General features: G+C 36.7%; 2 protein-coding genes across 2 annotated transcripts; one reads left to right on the top strand and one right to left on the bottom strand.

Moving 5' to 3' along the window:
* The first annotated feature begins 8,305 nt into the window (after positions 1-8,305).
* On the top strand, positions 8,306-10,462 carry LOC130950095 (protein FAR-RED IMPAIRED RESPONSE 1-like). Its single transcript, XM_057878647.1, has 4 exons — positions 8,306-8,676; positions 8,830-9,029; positions 9,677-9,762; positions 10,346-10,462. The coding sequence occupies exons 1-4, from the start codon at positions 8,324-8,326 to the stop codon at positions 10,460-10,462; spliced, it is 756 nt and encodes a 251-aa protein (XP_057734630.1). The 5' UTR covers positions 8,306-8,323.
* A 2,689-nt stretch (positions 10,463-13,151) lies between these two features.
* LOC130950094 (uncharacterized) lies at positions 13,152-15,634 on the bottom strand. The gene is made up of 8 exons (XM_057878646.1): positions 15,433-15,634; positions 14,866-14,923; positions 14,265-14,342; positions 14,112-14,177; positions 13,814-13,888; positions 13,687-13,740; positions 13,449-13,535; positions 13,152-13,221 (listed from the first exon to the last, which is right to left on the bottom strand). The coding sequence occupies exons 1-8, from the start codon at positions 15,632-15,634 to the stop codon at positions 13,152-13,154; spliced, it is 690 nt and encodes a 229-aa protein (XP_057734629.1).
* Between the last annotated feature and the right edge of the window lie 3,743 nt (positions 15,635-19,377).

The following is a 19,377-nucleotide window of genomic DNA, read 5'->3' as shown; positions in this document are numbered from 1 at the left end:
TTAGTTTAGTTAGAGTTACTGTTTACATGTTAAATAAAGTTACTAGTTAGAGGTTGCATGTTAATTAGAGTTACGGATTTATTATTTACATGTTAGTTAGATTTTTTATGTTATTGTTTTCAAGTACAGTTGCTATTTATTGTCTATAACATGTTAATTAGTATAACAAAGTAAATTGTTAGTTAGTTTAGTCAGAATAATTAGTTTAAGTTGTGAATTAAAATGTAATTAGTAGAATAATTAATTAGGTTAAGTTAGATTAGAAAGAAACATAATTAGTAAAATTTAGGGTTCAATTAGTTATTAATTAGGGGTTGTTTATGGTGTTAGTTGACGGCGTCATGTAGTTGGGTTCAATTTAAATCAGTAAGTTTATAAGCAATTATAGATTCAAATATATTTTTTAATAATTTAGTTAACGTAAAAGGAACTGAGTTCAGTGTATGTGATTTTATTTTACTAGAGTGTGTTTAGATGGAGCAGCAATTACTAGGCTATCAAGATACGATGTACAGATTGGATGAGGCTGAGCATATTGCTAGCAGGCTTGATCAAGTGGTACAATTTTTTCACTGTTGTTTATTTTATTGTAATTAATAAACAGTGAACTTGTTATTTTATGTGTTCACCGTCCCTGTCTTTTTAATTTTTTGTTTCTGTTTGGTAGGCGCCTCAGATCTTGCGCACCAGGCGGAATTTGATGACACGTCCGCCGGAGCAGATTAGATCATATCTTAGACGATTCCTGTTTGAGTATGTGGCCTATATGGTTGAGTTCGAGCACGACTGGCCACTTGCCTCGGTGTTGATAGAGAGATGGAGGCCTGAGTCTCACACGTTTCATCTACCATGCGGGGAGATGACTATCACCCTGCAAGACGTGGTCTATCAGCTGGGACTCAGAATCGATGGTGATCTGTGAGTGGATGCATAGGTGGGTGGGAGCAGCACCATCAGGGACGGACCATTGAGGAGTTATGTGAGCAGATTTTGGGTGTCATTCCTGACCCAGAGGACAGACAGTCACAGACCAAATGGACTGTGAAGCTCACTTGGTTCCATAACACGGTTTGCGAAGAGCTAGAGCAGGACGCCACAGAAGAGTGCCTGTTGAGGTACACGAGAGGGTACATCATGTAGTTGATAGGGGTATCCTATTCCTAGATGCATCTGATTATCGGGGGCACATCAGGTGGCTCCCCCTACTAGAGGACCTTGAGACGTATGGCCAATTATCATGGGGCTCGACTATGTTGGCATGGCTGTACCGCCAGATGTGCCGTGCCACGGAGCATGGTCAGTGCAATTTGGGTGGGTGCATTAGCTTGCTACTGTCCTAGGCCTATCACCATATTCCGCTACTACGACCCGATGGCTTTGATACTCATCGTTTTTTCCTGGTCGAGAGGTATTATAAATACTTGTAAAAACCCTTCATTAAATTATTAATTAGTTAATAAAATTGAGTGATAATGTGGAATTGTGGTTGGCATTGTAGGTGGGTTCAGTACCGGCCGGACAATGCCAGAGACGAGAACAGACTTAGGCATTACAGCCGTACCCTGAACGGGATTGGGATGCTGAATGTAAGTGATAAATATTTAAGTGTTACAAATTTATTTTAATTTAATACCTATTGCATTTGAAATTTGAATGCCATCATTTATTTGTGTTTTGTGAACAGGTTGAGTAGACGCCGCATGCTGACCCACAGCTGATTGGTCTAGTTTCACTGGCAATAGCTGAGGCCGAGGCCGAGCGGCGATTGTCTGTCTGCTGCTTTGCTTCACGATAGTCGAGTGACATCAGGTGGACTGGGTGGTACGTCAGTTCGGTGGCCTACAGCACATTCCGACCAGGCCACTGAACATTGACGAGATGTACAAGCTGGATGGTTGGTTTGGTCGAGGAAAGTGGTTTTCACAGCTACTTGGTGGCTGGCATGAGTTGTGAAATGCTCGGGCCAACCATCGTCTATATATACACCATCATATAGACCTGCGTCCTTTCCTCCCATATATGACTCGGTACCTGCAGTGGGCGCACACGGAGTTGTTCGGTCTAGGTGACCAGCACCTGGTGGCGGCTGGGGTTGTGCTAGAGGACCTGCTCATTCACCATCCACTTGCTCTAGATCTATATCAGCCAGATGATGGTCACCTTTCGGAGATGAGGCCAGCTACCAGAGGAGGGAGAGGTAGGGGTGGGGGAGAGCCAGAGAGAGAGGTAGACGCAGTGCAGGCCGAGGGAGGCAAGTTGGTGATGAGGTTCACCGCGACAGAGACTCCATCAGCCCGCCAGCTCACCAGGCCGAGGATGCTAGCCAGACGGTTGGGTCTCTTTTAGGACCCGTATCCGGAGACTACTTGTCCTTGAGACCCTCTGGATCACATCCCTCGGAGGTCGGGACTCATCAGCATACTGTGCCCACTGTGACTGAGGCATTTCTTCTAGCCAGTTTGTGATTGCTACATTTTCGTCCTTCAGCCGGCCAAAATAATGAGCGAACTCACGCTGCGACTTCGAATATGCTACGTTAATCAAAACCTTCTTCAAGTCTTTGTTCTTAAAGTGAGTTATGAAGTTGGCTGCAAAGTGTTTTGTACAAAACGCCTGGAAGGCATAAGGTGGTTTCCATAAACTTTCCTCGGCGTTCAGTGCACCTTCAATGGATTTGTGTCTGTCTGAAATCACTAAGACCCCGGGTTGTGGTGTCACATGCTGCTGCAGATATAAAAGAAAGAACGACCAAGTCTCCTTCATCTCACCCTCAACAACGGCAAATGCAATAGGCAAAATGTTTGTGTTGCTATCTTGGGCTATGGCCATCAGCAAGGTCCCACCGTATTTACCATATAAGTGGGTGCCATCAATGGAGATAAGTGGCTTGCAATGCTTGGAAGCCTCAACACATGGTGGAAATGTCCAAAAAATCCGATGCAACATGACAGTGTCGGCGGAACCAGGCTAAAGCTATGTCACTAGTTGTACCAAGTACCTAAAGACACATTTTCAGTTAGCTTATTGTACATGTTTGAATTGTTTAGTAGCGAATAACCATAATGAAATAAATCTTACCAAGCAAGTACATCTGCATAGTGAATAACCAATGAGGAAGCTCGTTGTATGACTCCTCCCAATCGCCATGTATTCTAGCAATGACTCTCTGTTTTGTAAGCCAAACCTTTCTGTATGATGCCTTGTAACCAAAGTGATTCTCTACACCTCCTTGCAGAACCTTTGATGCTGATAGTTGGATCGACTTTGACCATCGTGAAAATATGTTGCGCAATCACCTTCGAATCCAACCTATGATGGTCTTGTCCCATCGATGTGTGCATACAAGTATGCGGACCAGTGTATCTCCTAACCTCCAACTTTTCTTGCTTTCGGCGATATAATATGAGTATGCTCCAATTACAACCGAGCCCGAACTGGATACATTGTGCATTATACCTGGTCACTCTCTACTATTTTGTACTCCGTAGCCCTCCTAATGCTGTACTGCTTAACGGCGAACATGACTTCTTTCTTTTTTTTAAATTGTTGTCTAACCTCAAATTTGTTGCTTGGATCCTCTTCGAGGCCTCCCTGGGTAAACGACCAATCGGAAGTCATTGCATCAAGATTCAACCTCGTGAAATGATCCGGCCAATCATATGGTCGAGAAATGGCAGGCTGTGTCAGAGCGATTCATATGCCACTGTAGTAGTTCATCTCTTCTTTCTTGTCACCATCATCAGGAATTTCAGGTAGTTCTTCATCAACATCGTCTCCGTCATCAGGGTTAACTTCATACTGATCGATCATCGGATCCCTGATAATAGAATCCTCATGACTTTCAATACCGTCATCCATTAAGTCAATATTACGAACTTCAACATTAGACCCTTCTTGACTACCTTCAGGTGGCATATTTAGATCTACCATCGTCCTTCTGATAGTTCGTCTAACAGCTCTACTCAACGGACTATCATCGATAGTATCTGCAGATGATCCTCGGCCACCCAACTCATCGAAAAACACGAATAATTCCAGCAGATGAACATTTGTCTATCGATTGTGCCACAACCTTATAAGTCGTACGTCTTCGTCGTCGCGCAAACGATACCTAATTCAAAACAATACAAATATTTCTCACAACAGTGGTCTAATAAATATACTAGCAACAGAGAGAAGACAACTGTAATATACCTTTTATAAAACAAACTCCCATCTAGTTCGGTTGGATATCTGTAGTAAAATTTTTCCCCCTTTTTGCCTTTTGTTACCCGACGGAATGCAATATCAGATTCTTCAACGCTGTTAGACTGTTGACTTTCGGTGTCATATAGGTAATTATCGGTTGTCCCGATCTAAAAATGATAGAACATTCTTCATCGTACACTATTTCACCATCGTAATGAATGGATAATAATGGATTCCTTGACATTGTAAAGAAAAAATGTCAACAATAAAAACAAAAGTGGACAATGAAATTGTGGCTCTTTGTTCCGCTCACCAACAGACATCCTTTTATTTTGGATAGGGGTGAGCACAGGTTGGTTTGGTTCGGGTTCAAGGTAAAATTAGAATCGAACCAATTAAAATGTAATTGATTTGGTTTGGTTCGGATTTGTGTTTTTTTCAGTATGTACCCGAACCAAACCAAACCGATTAAAAACGATTTGGTTCGGTTCGGGTAATTAGATACCCGATAACTTTGAGATTCATAAAAAAAATTCAAATTTTTATCTTAAAAATTCAGCAAGTACAATAAACATGTAACATCAATAAAAATAATCCAAACATGTTAAACACCAAATACATTAAAAACTAAACACTTTAAAATTCAAACATATTAAATATTAAACACATTAAAATCCAAACATATTAAATACCAAACATATTAGAAGTTAAATACAAAAGTGTAATATAAATATATCTTTTTTTATTTAATTAATATATGATTGGGTTCACGGGTTAGTTTGGGTTCCGCACTCCTAAAACCCGATACCCAAACCAATCACTAGAAATAGTCATCGGTTTGGTTCGGATTAGACCCGATTACCCATTGATTCTAGAACCAATTTGATTGGTTTGGTTCGGGTTCGGACAGGTAATCGGGTACCCGCTACCCGTGCTTACCCCTAATTTTTGAAACGTAGCATAGAGTTCTTGGGAGATGCGACAAATTTGTCTTAATTATAAAAAAAAATTGTTTTTGAAAAATAAAGTTTAGAAATCTTATTTCAAGAATTAATTAATTTTTTTATTTTATATTAAAAAAAAATCCTTATATCTATGGTAGTTTTAATTAGATATTAACATGATAAATTTACGCAATTAAATCAAATCAATTTCAAATTAAAAAGTGAGGCATTAAAATTCTCTCAATTTAAATATGATTTGATTTAATTTTATAAATTTATTATATTAACAACGAATTTTACTTTTTACTCATGAGGAGTGTGAATGATTTCAAGGAAGGGTGGGGGAAGGTTTTGAAGACCAGCGAACAATGGCGGGGAAGAAAACAAAGTGAATTAACTACATTGCATGATGTAATTTCTTGTGGTTGGGAACCTTAACCTAAAGTTACAACATGTTACAGGCCAACAAGAAACGTAGAAATGGCGATTTTGGAGAAAGAAGGAGAAACGTTCCGTATTCACAGAATAAGATCGAGGGACACAGAGATAAAGCAAAATATGAAACTTGCTCCGACACAAGTTTCTTAAGTCTCCATGAGCCTCTGAAATTCCAAAGCGGTGCCTCAATAAAACTCTAATTTTATCTTCCACACAGATTACATACTCAAAATTTTTCAGCAACTTTTGGTTTTGTTCAAATTAATGTTTCATCTCATTTTGTTTATTTCTTTTTCTCGGACAATGTTTAGTCAAGACTAGCAAATTTATCGTATATAATTTATTTGGGAATTGATCTTTTTAATTTTTTTTTAATTGAGAGAGTAAATCAGTAAAGTATAATTTTTAATTCTTTTAATATTTTTCATATTTTTTTATCTTATTTATAAAATATATAATAAAATATCACACTATCTTATTAAGTAAAACTAAAAATTAAGAGCATTTATTCCCAATTTACTGTATATATCTACCAGAGACGATACTTTCTTAGAATACAAGTATTTTCTATTAGTTAATTCATTCACGATTGCATTTTATGCTTCAATCAAAATAGCACTTTGTATGGAGAAAAATACATCTTTTGTAGTTATTAGTTCTTTCATTTTCATATAAGATTAGTCGAATATTTCATTCATGACTGCATTACTTAATTTCATAATTGTCCAATTCATAAATTTTTCTTGTCTTGCTGAAATTCTACACAAGATAGATCAAAACCAATATAGAGAATCTCTAAAACGTACGGTTTGCATATAGTTTCTTAGAAAGTAGTAGTAACGACTTTAATTGATAAGTTTTTGACTTTGTGTTGGATGAGATGCCTCGGTTTTCATTATTAGCTTAAAAGTTATATGTTAAAATAGTTAATATATAAACAGAAATTCAAAATTGATAGTTTGTAAACAGCTAAACATGCATACAAAATTTTAATTGGCTAAAATTAATTGTTATAGTGTTGTTTTTCTAACATAGTTAATTTACATTTGGAGGCGTTGGAGCTCTTATAAGAAGAAGAAAGACAATGCGCTCCTTGTTTAAAAATAAAAGGTACACTTTCATGCTTAACCTTTTCATTTTAAGATAATATAATTTTTTATTAAAAAATTCATTAAATAGTAACAAAATTAATTTTGTGGAGGTTTTATTTGTAATATGTGGAGTTTTAAACTTTTATAAATTATTAATAAATTTATTTTTAAAAAATTCCTTTATTAGTGGTGGTTAAGTGGAGAAAGACTGTCGCAGAAAAAAAAGTAATTACAGTACGAAGATTTTTTAAAGGAAAAAATAATATTGAACAAGAAATGAAATAAGATAATATTAATATTGATGATATTTGTATTGGTGATTATGACCGTAGAGGAAATAACGATGGTGATAAAATATGATTAGACAGTAAAAATAGTAAAGAAAGAAGTCATAATGACGAGGATGAAGAAGGTGATAATAGTAGTGATTATAATTGGTTATATTACTGAAAAAAATTTTCGGAAAAGCTCTGCATACAAGCCATTAGGGCTTGTATGCTTTACAAGTTTATTAAACGATAAATTTAAAATACGCGCTCCTCCACCTTCGTTGATTACACGCGCTATATAATATGCCGCGTATATCTAACTTTCAAATTTAAAATATTTGTTTCCTTCTTCGTTTTCGTTATTTTGAGATTTGGTTGTTCTTCTTCTCGCGCGTCTTCCCTCATTCTTCTCCATCGATCTTTTCCTCTTCTTTTCTCACTGGTATGTTCTTCGTTTACGTTCTCTTTTTCTCTCTCTACAACTCGAGCTTCGTTTTCTCTCTTGATTTGTTGTTTTCTGAAATCAAAGTTCGAACTCGTTTTGAAGATAATGGATCCTTCAAGCTCAGATTCTGTGCTGAATCCAGGCGATGTGGATTATGAATTTGAATCTAACGAAGTTCCTGAGGTTTGATTTACAGTAATTTGTATAGCATTGTGTAGTTTAAAAATTGCTGAACATTGTTTAATTACCTGGAATTTATAGCAGACGCTCGGGTGTAGATCAATTTCTTCTTTGGGTGTATTTTAGCTATAAGTGTGGGTGTATATACACTTTACTGGTTTTTGTTATTTTTAATTGAGTTGTTGTTGTTCAGGTGTATTATATCAGACATGATTGGGTGTGTTTTTAGTTTTTGACATGGTGTATTCTGCAGCCTGTGTATTGACAGTTTATGGCTTTAAATGTCATTCTGTAGTTGAGTTGTTTCGGTTCGGGTGTATCATATTAGACATGATTGGGTGTATTTGTATCATATCTATGGGTGTATTCACAGTTCTGACACGGTTTATTGTGCAGCCTCTCTCTGTTGTTGATGATGAGCTTGTTCCGAAGGTCGGAATGACCTTTACGACCCTTGAAGATGCCGGAAAATTTTACAGGAACTACGCCAAGGCTGCAGGTTTCTCTACAAGAGTTCGGTGCACAAATAGGAAGGGAAACGAGATTAAGAATCAACTGATTACATGTAGCAGAGAGGGAAAATGGAAATCTAAAATATCTCCAACCGAGAAGACCAATCCGACAGCCGGTTTAAACTGTCCTGCAAGAATTTATATACACACATTGAAGGATGTCGATGCTTGGATCATTTCAAAGGTTGTGCTGGATCATTCACACCCCTGCTGTCCAAGCAAAGCAGAGATGCTCAAACAGCACAGGGAACTAAGCATGTCCATTCGTCGTACGATAGAGAATAACGACGAGGCCGGTATCAGACCAAGCAAAACCTACCAATCATTTGTTGCGGCTGCCGGGGGTCACCGCGAGTTAAATTTCATCGAAAAGGACGTGAGGAATTACATTACCAGGGAAGTGCGGAATGTTTCCGAACAAGAAGATGCAAAGGAATTCGGGAAATATTTGTTAAGGATGAAAGAGAAGAATCCGAATTTCTTTTTTGAGCTCGAACTCGAGGAGGATCAATCGATTAAGCTGGCCTTTTGGGCCGATGCAAGAAGCAGAGCCGCCTGTGAGTATTTCGGAGACGTCATTTCATTCGACACCACCTACAATACAAACAGGTAACAAACTGTCCCTGTTTATGATGCTAAATTAATTTATTTTTACGAATCCGCAGCAGAGGTGTATATTGGCTGTGTAGTTGGGTGTACTCTAAGCATTTGTTGGGGTGTACCTAATAATTTTGCATTCTGGACCATGGTAATTCGTTTCAGGTATAATTTGGTCTGTGGTTCTTTTGTCGGGGTGAATCACCACGGTCAGTCAACACTTCTCGGATGCTCTTTGATGAAGAACGAAGAAATTGATTCATTCAAATGGTTATTTCAATGCTGGCTTCGTTGCATGGGAGGAAACGCTCCGAAAGGTTTTCTCACTGATCAGTGCGCATCAATGAAAAGGGCTCTAGAGGCCTGTATGCCAACAACAGTTCACCGGTGGTGTATTTGGCACATCATGAAGAAGATTCCAAGCAAATTAAACGGGTACAAGGGACATGCCGATATCGAACAACAAATGAGCCATGTTGTTTGGAACTCTCACAGCAAAGACTCATTCGATAGGAATTGGAACGATTTTCTGTTGAATTTTGGTCTTGCGGACAACAAGTGGCTTTCAGGTAATGTGTTTTTAAAATCTGCAGCAGAGGTGTAAATTGTTCGATCTCTCGGGTGTATTTTACTGTGTGTGTTTGGGTGTATTATGCAGATCTGTACGAAGACCGTCACATATGGGTTCCTATCTATCTGGACCACCACTTCTGGGCAGGGATGAGAAGCACACAAAGGAGCGAGAGCATGCATTCATTTTTTAACAAGTACATCACCCGGAACAGCTCGCTCATTCAGTTCGTCAAACAGTACGATAATTGCCTCGGAAGCAGGGAGCAAGCAGAGAGAGAATCAGATGCTGCAGATTTTCATACGGTCATACCGTGTGCAACCAAATCCTCCATCGAAGCTCAGTTTCAAGATGCGTACACCCACGCAAAGTTTAGGGAAGTCCAAGCCCAATTCAGAGGAAAGGCGAATTGCATTACCAGATTAAAGAATTCCGCTCTAGGCTATTCAGTATACGAAGTCGGAGAACAAGTTTCCAGCTCAATATTCGACAAGTTCGCGGTTACCTACGACTCAGTTGCAGCCGAGGTAAAATGCCAATGCTTATTATTCGAGTCGAGAGGGATACTGTGCCGTCACGCACTAAGCGTGTTAAGCTTCGAACAAGTAAGCCAAGTGCCCCCTAGATACATACTGGAACGATGGAGCAAGAAGGTAAAGAGGCGACACACACACATCAAGAGCAGCCACGACGAGCCACTAATGGAGCCAAGAAGCAAGAGGTTCGACCAACTGGTTTTTTGTTCGCAAAATATTTGCGAATTTGCCTCCGAATCGGAGGAGCTGACTGCAATTTTGCACCGTGCGTACGATAACGTCATGGCCGAGATGGAAGCATTAAAAGCCAAAAGGAAGGGGACATCTTCTTTATCCCACGAAGACGCCAACTTGGAATCCGTTAACGAGCTTCAAAGCCCGCCAAGGATTCAAACAAGAGGACGTCCAAAAAACAGGCTAGGTTCAAAGCTGGAGAAACAGATTGCAAATGCCACAAAGAAGAAGAAGACGAAAGTTTTAAGCGAGGTAAATGTAATGTTCTTTAGATTTGTGGCGATTGAGTTTATTTTTCTAGTTAATAGTTTAGCTAATGCGTGAGTGTTGTTATATTCAGATAAACCTGTTTGATGCTGCATCAGCGGCGCATTCAAGTTGCAGCCAATATCAGGGACAAGTTATAAATTATCAGTTCAGGGTACCAGCAGCAGCGGATAACTCTTTGGGTGTATAGTTATAAAGAGTATGGGTGTAAAATCACTGTTACCTTTGGGTGTATTTTTGTGAATTGACAATTTACATATAGACACATATATAGATACATATAGAACAAAAGCTGTAAAAATTCACAGGTTATGGGCGTATATTTTCAGTTGATGTTTTTTTTTCATATTTTAGTAGATGTAATTCATTCATTTTGAATACAGCACAGACAATTGGGTGTATATTTTATTCAACCTCGGGTGTATTATTAGACTTGCGTTGGGTGTAACAGTTTACAATATGCGTATGCTTTGATTTTTTGCTTTATGTTTTACCACCTGTAATACAGTTTTTGAATACATCACAGACAGTTTATCAGCACAGATAGTTTAACTATGGGAAAAAATATACATGGAATAGAAGTTGTTGATAAATGGCAAACATTTACATCATTTGTTCAATTTACAAACTACCCAGTTTCTATATCAGCAGAATTAGTCTGACAAATCGGACTCAATAATACAGAGGATGGCTTCGACAGTCTTATATCACTACTCTCTCTAATTGCCTGATCTCTTTGTGTATTCAACTCACTGAATAGTATCCGGGAAGCATACTCCACTCTATAGTGGTCCACCTCCTCCTACAATTAAAAAGTATGTTATGTTTAAACAGAAATATTAATTCAGTAAAGTAATACAGAGTTATATAGTTCTAAAGACAGTTACCTGTGTCCAATTATCCCATTCATACTTCCCCTTTTTAATGTTTTCCGGCTCTATTAACTCAAGCCACTTCATTACATAGATAGCACAGTCATAGCTGAAAATGAAGAAAATAAATTACAAATCTCATTTAGGAAAGTTTAAGGTTCATAGTCACAAATTTATACCTTGTTTTTTGGCCTGAAATTTTAACATATGGCGCTTTAATTTCCTTCTCCTTCTCGCCTTTCTCGAGAGGTTTCCCGCCGGCATATGTTATCAATCTTGAAAATACATATCCCTTAAATACCAAAACAAATCAGTAATGCACCCGTATGAATGGACAAGACACACCCAACTTAATATGGAATATACACCCAATTGAATATGGAATATACACCCAACTCAACTTTCAAAACAGACGTATCTATTAAAGTAAAGAAGACAGAGGAAACTTACAGTGAATTTATTAATGTCCTTTCTCTCAGGGCTTGGAGCTTTTTTGTGTAGCGGGTCAAGTATTTGACATTTCCGCGTTCTTGTATTTATCAGCCATAACCACCAATGTCCCGAGTGGCAAACAGGAGCAAAAATCTGAAAGATTGCCACATTTCAACAGTCTGTTATTTTATTTGGCATATAAATAAATAAGCGTACTAACAAATTTACGAAACAAAAACTTACATATGGATGCGAACTTAATTTTTTTCTATCTATGAATGGAATGAAATTGGGGTAGGCTTCCACCCTGAATTCTCTGTTCGTTTTCGGAGATATGAATTCCCCCTTTGGGTGATCCGAAAGTGCCATGCTCTGCAAGAATTGCAATACAAGAAATGAAAACATGAAAATACACAACTTACACCCAATCTAAGCTAGAAAAATTCACCCAAATCAATCCATAAAATACACCCAAAGTTCGTAGAAGTAACACTTACCACAATATCGGGGGGGAGACAGTATATTTGTGCCTGAAACCTCTTTTCCTTTTTCTGGTTTAGGATGAGGCAGATGGCAGATACAATCTAGAAATCAATTTTAAATTAATAAACATTGCAGTTGACTTTGGTGTAAAATCATTAATGTTAGTCTAAAATTACCTGAGATTCTATATCACTATTTGCCTGGAGGGATGCAAGGTGCGTTCTCATCAAAATGTATTCTCCTTGGCCAGTCAGAGTGCATATCTCCTCAAACTCGTTAGTATTGCCCTTTGCATCTTCCTTCAGTCTCGTCCCCCAGATGTAGCACTTTTCTTTCATATCATCCGGAATTTGATTTATTCCTCCCGGGGTTTCAAACTTAGCAGAACTTTCTCCCCCAGTCTCCCTCTGAATTTTTGGACTTTCGTCTTTTCCCTTTGACGCACTGCTTGCTATCTTTTGGACCAAACTGTCCAATTGTTCTAGCATAGTTGCAGTTCCTGGAGATTTTTCCCTTTCTGTCTCCTGCGTTGATGCCCCCTCCTGGCTTGAATCTATCAATCCGAGGCTGAATGATGGCATCCCCGGATCTGTTTTAGGAACATAACTTGCTGTCCGTGCCATCATCAACAGGGCAGCAGCGTCCTCGGCGTCTGGATGACTGCATCATTATGTATAAGAATAAGAGTAAGAATAAGTATATAAGGATGACAAGCAAAGATTGATTCTAGTCTAATTAACTTACATTTTTGTTGGAGCTGGGGGAAGCTTGGGTGTTGTTTCTTGATGTTGTTTGGGGGTTTCAGGAGTGCTGCACAGTTACAAAAAATCGATCAGGAAGAGTATACACCCAAACTGTTAGCAAATATACACCCAAACCCTAAACAAATATACACCCAATACTATTTTCTTACGTTTCTGTAGCCCCTTCAATCTGTAGCATAGGGGTTGGTTCGGAATCTGCGTCAGTGGTTGTTTGCTGGGATGGCGGCACAAAAAAACTGGATTGGGACTCTAAACAAGAATAAAAATGAAAGGTTAACAACGTATTTGAAAATAATAAGGTTATAAGGTTGAAATATTCTTGGATAACTCACATTGCAAGCGCTTCCGACGGCGTTTGTTCCCTAACAACCATCATATTCGAATCATCCGGAGTCAACCTAAAATACACCCAAAGAAGGTCAACAAATACACCCGAACAATTCAAAAAGAAGACGGGCTTTGTTTTTTGAGAACTTACATAGTTGCAGTTTTTGCTTTTTTTTGCTGCCTTTTTTTTCTTGAATAAAATAATAAAGGGCTTTTTTTTCTAAAAAAAATATATACAGAATTAGAAGTAGAAGTTATTAGAAGAAGAAAAGTAACGTTTATTTGAAAGAGAAATTACATGCTCTGAGACGGCTGGTTTACACTATTCTGTTCTGTGCGTCTTTGAGAGGAAGTATCATCACTTCCCAAGTTGACAGCTGGTAGTCTAAACAGATTTCATGTTATTCAAAAGAAATATACATCCAACTTAGTGAACAAGATACACCCAACTTGATGCACAAAATACACCCATATTGTTTCACAGAATACATCCAAATCACGATAACAAGAATTTATTAAATAATAAAGCTTCTTACGTTTCAGAGGACACATTGCGACCTTCTGTCGATCGCAGGTCAGCCTGGTTGTCCCTGCGAAACAAGATACAATTATTAGCAAACAAAAGACACCAAAATCTCAAATACACAGCACAACAAGACATACCCCTCTGCAGCAGATTTATGAATGTTTTCCCCTAGCAATTCATCGAGTTCGTCACTCGATATTTCATATGTCTCACTACATTCATAAAATAAGACGTTAATAAAAATAATTACGATGATAGACCGTAGGATAGCTTACGAGGTACTGTACCCGTAAAAGTATTGATCTTCTTCAGGAGGTGAATCCTCCACAACTACTTTTTTCTTTTTTTGTGGTGTTCTGGGTGGAAAAAAAAACAGTACCAATCAGAAATAAAAAATTAATTTTATCACAGAATATTAATGAAAGAAGTGCTTACTCTTTTGGTGTTGTTTTTGTTTTTTTCTTTTTCTTCTCCTTCTTCCTAGGTGATGATTCTTCGCTCCTATAAGTCAATAACAGACGCTTCAGTTAATACACGAAATCTTTATAACGAAGCCAAAAGAAAGGAGTAATAATTTCAGGACATTACTCGTCACTTGGTTCAGATTCAGATTCTGAATCAGAATCTGAGTCCTCTTGCCTCTGCTTTCTTTTTCTTGAGTCCATTCTGCAGGCAAACAATCATCATTTAGAACATACTAAAAATATACCCAATTGAATTCACGAGACACACCCAACTGAGTATACAATATACACCCAACGCAGCAAACGAAACACACCCTGCTTAATAAACTACATACACCCAACGTGGACAAACAAAATACACCCAAACCAAAAAAGAAATTACACCCAAGTATGGTACTTACTTTTTCCCCTTTTTGACGGGGTGTTTAATTCCCGAATCCTCCGAGTCTTCTTGAGCCTCAGACTCAGAGGTAGAAGTGTCACTGTCGGTAGTTTCTGTCTCCGAAGACGATGTTGAGCTCGCCTTCCTTTTTTTTGTTTTTTTATTTCTTGTTCTTTTTGTTTTTTTTCTTTTTTTCTCATTTTTTCTTTTGTCTCTGCCAAATTCAGAATCCCCTGAAATATGAGATATTTTAGTTAGCACCATTCGGGTAAATAAAGTACACCAACTTATTATGATAATCACCAAAATTTCCTCTCTCTCTTCATTCATTCTTTTCACCAACTGCTCCTTAGTCCAGTTGGCAATCCATGGCTTTGGTGGTCTTTCAACCCTGTTCTTCCCTTTGTTTTTTGAAAGGTGAAAGTAGATTATCATCAGGGCGAAGAGGCAGCCATTGATTGCCTTCTTCTTCTTCTCTTGATAGTCTGTTATGTCCCTGATCATGAAGGTCAAAACATGCCCCCCCCCCCAGTTTCTCTCCTCTATGCCGTCCATCTTAAAAATCGGGACCAGGTGCACAGGCGATATTTTGTTTATCGTCGTTGGCAAAAGGAACGCCATCTGTATGTAGAGGATGAATATCCTCTTGAACATCAGGCGTTCCTCTTCGTTGCCAATGCCGATTTCCATCATTTCATCGGTAAGACTTTTGAGGGTCTTACCCTGGAATCTTCTATAAATTATTTTGTCATCATCAGAAAGTTTCTTATAGTCAACTTTCTCAGGAAATAGATCTCCTACAAAAAGGAAGACAACAAAGCATTCAAGTCGGTTCAAATACACCCAAGCATCAGGTTAATATACACCCAAGCAAAAACTTAATATACATCTATAATTTTGAGCTAATTACCTGTTGCATTGATGCCAAGCGCATCACCTATTTTTTTTGGGGTTATATGGAAAGAACCATATCCTGTCTTCAGTTTGTTCTCCCCAAGTTTGAAGTTTTTTGCCAGCTCCCTTAAGAGTTGGTGATCCACCCTCAGTGGTGGGATGTGCATCAACCCACCAAATCCAAGATCCCTCACAATTGCCTTCTTCTCCTCAGTCATGTTTCTGAACTTATCATTCAGGAGATGTGTGGCACATTTCAGGTCTTTGGTTTGGTTTCTTGCTGCCATTTTCTCTGAAACTAAAAATACACCCAAAGATATCAGTAATATACACCCATATATATATATGACTCAGATACACCCATTGATAACAATTAAGATACACCCATTGATAACAGTAAGATACACCCATATATATGAGTCAGATACAGCCAAAGATATTCGCAAGATACACCCATTCATAACAGTGAGATACACCCATAGATATTATTCAGATACACCCAAAGATGTCAAGCAAGATACACCCATTGATTACAGTGAGATACACCCATAGATATTATTCAGATACATACATATAGATATCAGACAGATATCACTCAACCATGCTTTAATATAAAGCCACATTACAAGGTTAAGCAGTTTACACCCCCGAATCTACGGAATAAACCCCCAAAATTCAACAAAAATAGCAAGAGAACTTAGAATAACAATGTAGAATGACGTAGAACTTAGAAGAACGACGTATAACTTAGAAGAACGACGTATAACAAAGAAGCAAGAGTAATAGTAAACCCTAGCAGAACGACGTAGAAGAAAAGTAAAATATACAGTATTTTAATGGACTTACGTTGAGTATTCTTGGTTTGTTTTTTCTTCAGATTCTTCACAGAGAGGTTGATGGTGTTTTGATGCAGTTTTCGAACTACGATTTCTATATTTTGAAACTTGATTTTCGCTCGAAAATGAGAGGGTTTCGTTGTTTTGAAAGTGCCTTGAGAAATGGAAGAAGTGGAAGAAGTGGAAGAGTCTCCCATACGTAACCGTTCAAATGCTGAGCGCGTGATTTGGACGCGGCATCTTATCTCTCTTTCATGCGCGTGATTCGTGTTTGGGCTGGGCCAACTTGGTTGCTTGTAAGCTTGTATGTGTAGCAGGCCCGAAAAATTTTATGGAGTTTAAAATCCCACAAATTACAAATAAAACTCCTACAAAAATAATTTTCATTACTATTTAACGAAAATTTTTACAAAAGAGTCATATTGTTCTAAAATAAAAAGATTAAGGGACGAAATATCCTTTTTTTTAGGACAAAAAACGTCTTATTTTTCATAAAAATGAACAAAAATTGGATTTAGTGTTTACTCTTAAAAAAAAAATATTATTCCTTAGCCTAACTTCTTAGTGAATAGTAGTGATTGTGCATCATGCCCCAAAACTAAGTCAAATAATCACTTACAAAAAATTTATAAATTATTTATTAAAGAAACTTTTATAATAATAATTAAAAAAAATATAAACTCGGTCTTCCCAAATACTTTTCACATTAATGTCTTAATGAGAAAGTATAACAAAATCTTAAGATGCAAAAATTTGAAAGTTGTTAACATCATTGAGAGGAAATTGTAAATGCTGCCAAAATTAGGAGAGAAAGTGGTCCATACACATGACATAATGAAGATGTTTGTTCTATGTTTGGGAGCATTAAATGGATGGTAATTGGTAAGTGTTACCAATGGCGAATTGCCCTGCTCCTCCAACTAACAAAAAAAGTAAGTGTACAGCACAAAGCCAGAAACCATTAAAAACTAGATGTAAACCCTGTCATCGATCAAAACATGAAGATTTTTTTGTTCATTAAATAATTTAACAAATAATACCTTAAAAATAAATGAACCAAATTATATATAGATTATGTTAATTTATAATAATTTCAATTAAAACTACATAATATGTAATTGTGTTAGTCGTTTAACACGTTTTATTTTAAAATCATTATATCTTAATTAAATGTTAAAAAAATTTATACATAGCTAAAGTTTTTCTTATGAAATCTATAAAATTAAATTACACTCAATTTTGCAATAAACAATCAAAATTTTGGAATCTAATATAAATTTTGGCCAAAAAAAGTAAACATGAATATGTTAATAAAAAAAATCATATTTTCTAATTATGAATTTAAATAATGTAAAAAAAATACATTTTTCTAAAAATTTATATTAATTGATAACTCAATTAACAATTAATTCAATGAATCATGCATGACAACACTAACCATTACAATTTAGTAAGTGTACAATAGCAGCAATAACAAGCTTAATCGAACAACAGAATAAGTAATTACAAATTGGTTATTAACAACTAAACATCTAAATCCATACAACTATAACAACAAAAAACTCAACAACAATAAAGGGATAAGAGAAGGACAAGAGACTTTCGTTTCGTCCAAAAGAACAAGCGAGAGGCAATGAAGTAACAACGACAAATTAAAAATGATGAGAGGCGATGAAGACGACGATTGAAAGGCAAGAGGGGAAGGAGAAAATCATCGGAAGCAGGACGAGAGAACCACGGCTGCGATAACCAAAACGATAGCAAACTTGATGGGGAGAAGCGGTTGAAAGGGAGTGTTAGAAACAAGAGACTTAACTAGAGAAAAGATGATATATTATTGAGTGTAATCAAGTTGTCTATTCAAATTGTCTACTCAAGTTGTCTGGAATAATACAATATAGAAGGATATTTATAGGGGCTAAGAGAATCGTAATAATAAAGACGTAATATTCTATAATAAATATTCAGATATACTAAATAATTCTAATTGATCCTAATTGATCCTAATTATATTCTAACAGGGAGAAAGTGAGAAACCAAGAAAGGATATTAAGATATTGCTATTTAGGGTTGGCAAACAGAAAAGTCCGTTCCGTCTCATCTCGTTCCACTAAAAGCCTGTTATCTCGCGGGTTAGTCCGATTCATTCTGTTTAGTGAGGCGATTCTAAGTTCTTTCTCCATTCTGCCTAATGGCGGACTAGCGAGTTGACGGGCCAAACTCGTCAAATCTCTTTTTTTTAATGATTAAATATTAAATAATATATATAATTTTTTAAATATTTCAATAAATTTATAATTTTTAAATTCACAAATATTAAAGTCTTTATAATTATAAATATGTAATAAACATAATTATAAACAAGTTTTTTGAAACAAAATAATAAAACTAACATTGTCCAAAGCAAAACAAATATTGTTCAAAACATATAATTAAACATCTTCAAGTTTATAATCAATCAAACATAAACATAATTCAAAATATAACTTAGAACACATTCAATTATCATTTTCATTTTCTTGTAAATCAATAATATCATAGAAATTTGTAAAAAAATGACTCTAACAAAAAAAATGTCTAGCCCGACGGGAAAGCTTATCCCGTCCCACCAAAGCCCACAAGATTAGACGGTGTATGTTAGGCGGACTTTTTAAGTTTGGCGGTTTCAAATTTCCAATCCAACACACATTTTTTAACAGGTTACGCGGCCCGGCCCGATAAATTTCTGCGCGTTTGTCACCCCTATGGCCATGCCTATTCGCTATTTTTTTTTTGTCTAAAACGATGTCATTTTGGCATAATTCCTTTGATTCACTTGTTTTTGGCCGGTTCTTTAGTTTGCCACGACTTGAAACAAAATGGTTGAGTAAGAACCAAACTAGCTTGGCTACTGATTCTCAATTGGTTTAACTCGTTTATAAATTAGTGAAATTAGTCCTTTAAAAATAATTCGTTCTTCAAATTCGATTTTAAAAAATTTTACCAATCAAATTAGTTTTTCAAAAGTTATAAATTAATTTTTTTCGTCACTTTATTAATAGTTTTTGTCAATAATTAATGATATAAAATATTAACTATATATGATACCTAATATGTTTAATTTGACACTAAATGAATATGTTTAT

The sequence above is a fragment of the Arachis stenosperma genome, chromosome 9 (genome assembly GCF_014773155.1).
Source record: "Arachis stenosperma cultivar V10309 chromosome 9, arast.V10309.gnm1.PFL2, whole genome shotgun sequence".
NCBI lineage: Eukaryota > Viridiplantae > Streptophyta > Magnoliopsida > Fabales > Fabaceae > Arachis > Arachis stenosperma.
Note: the sequence above shows the minus strand (reverse complement) of the source record. Positions and strands in the feature narration are given on the sequence as shown.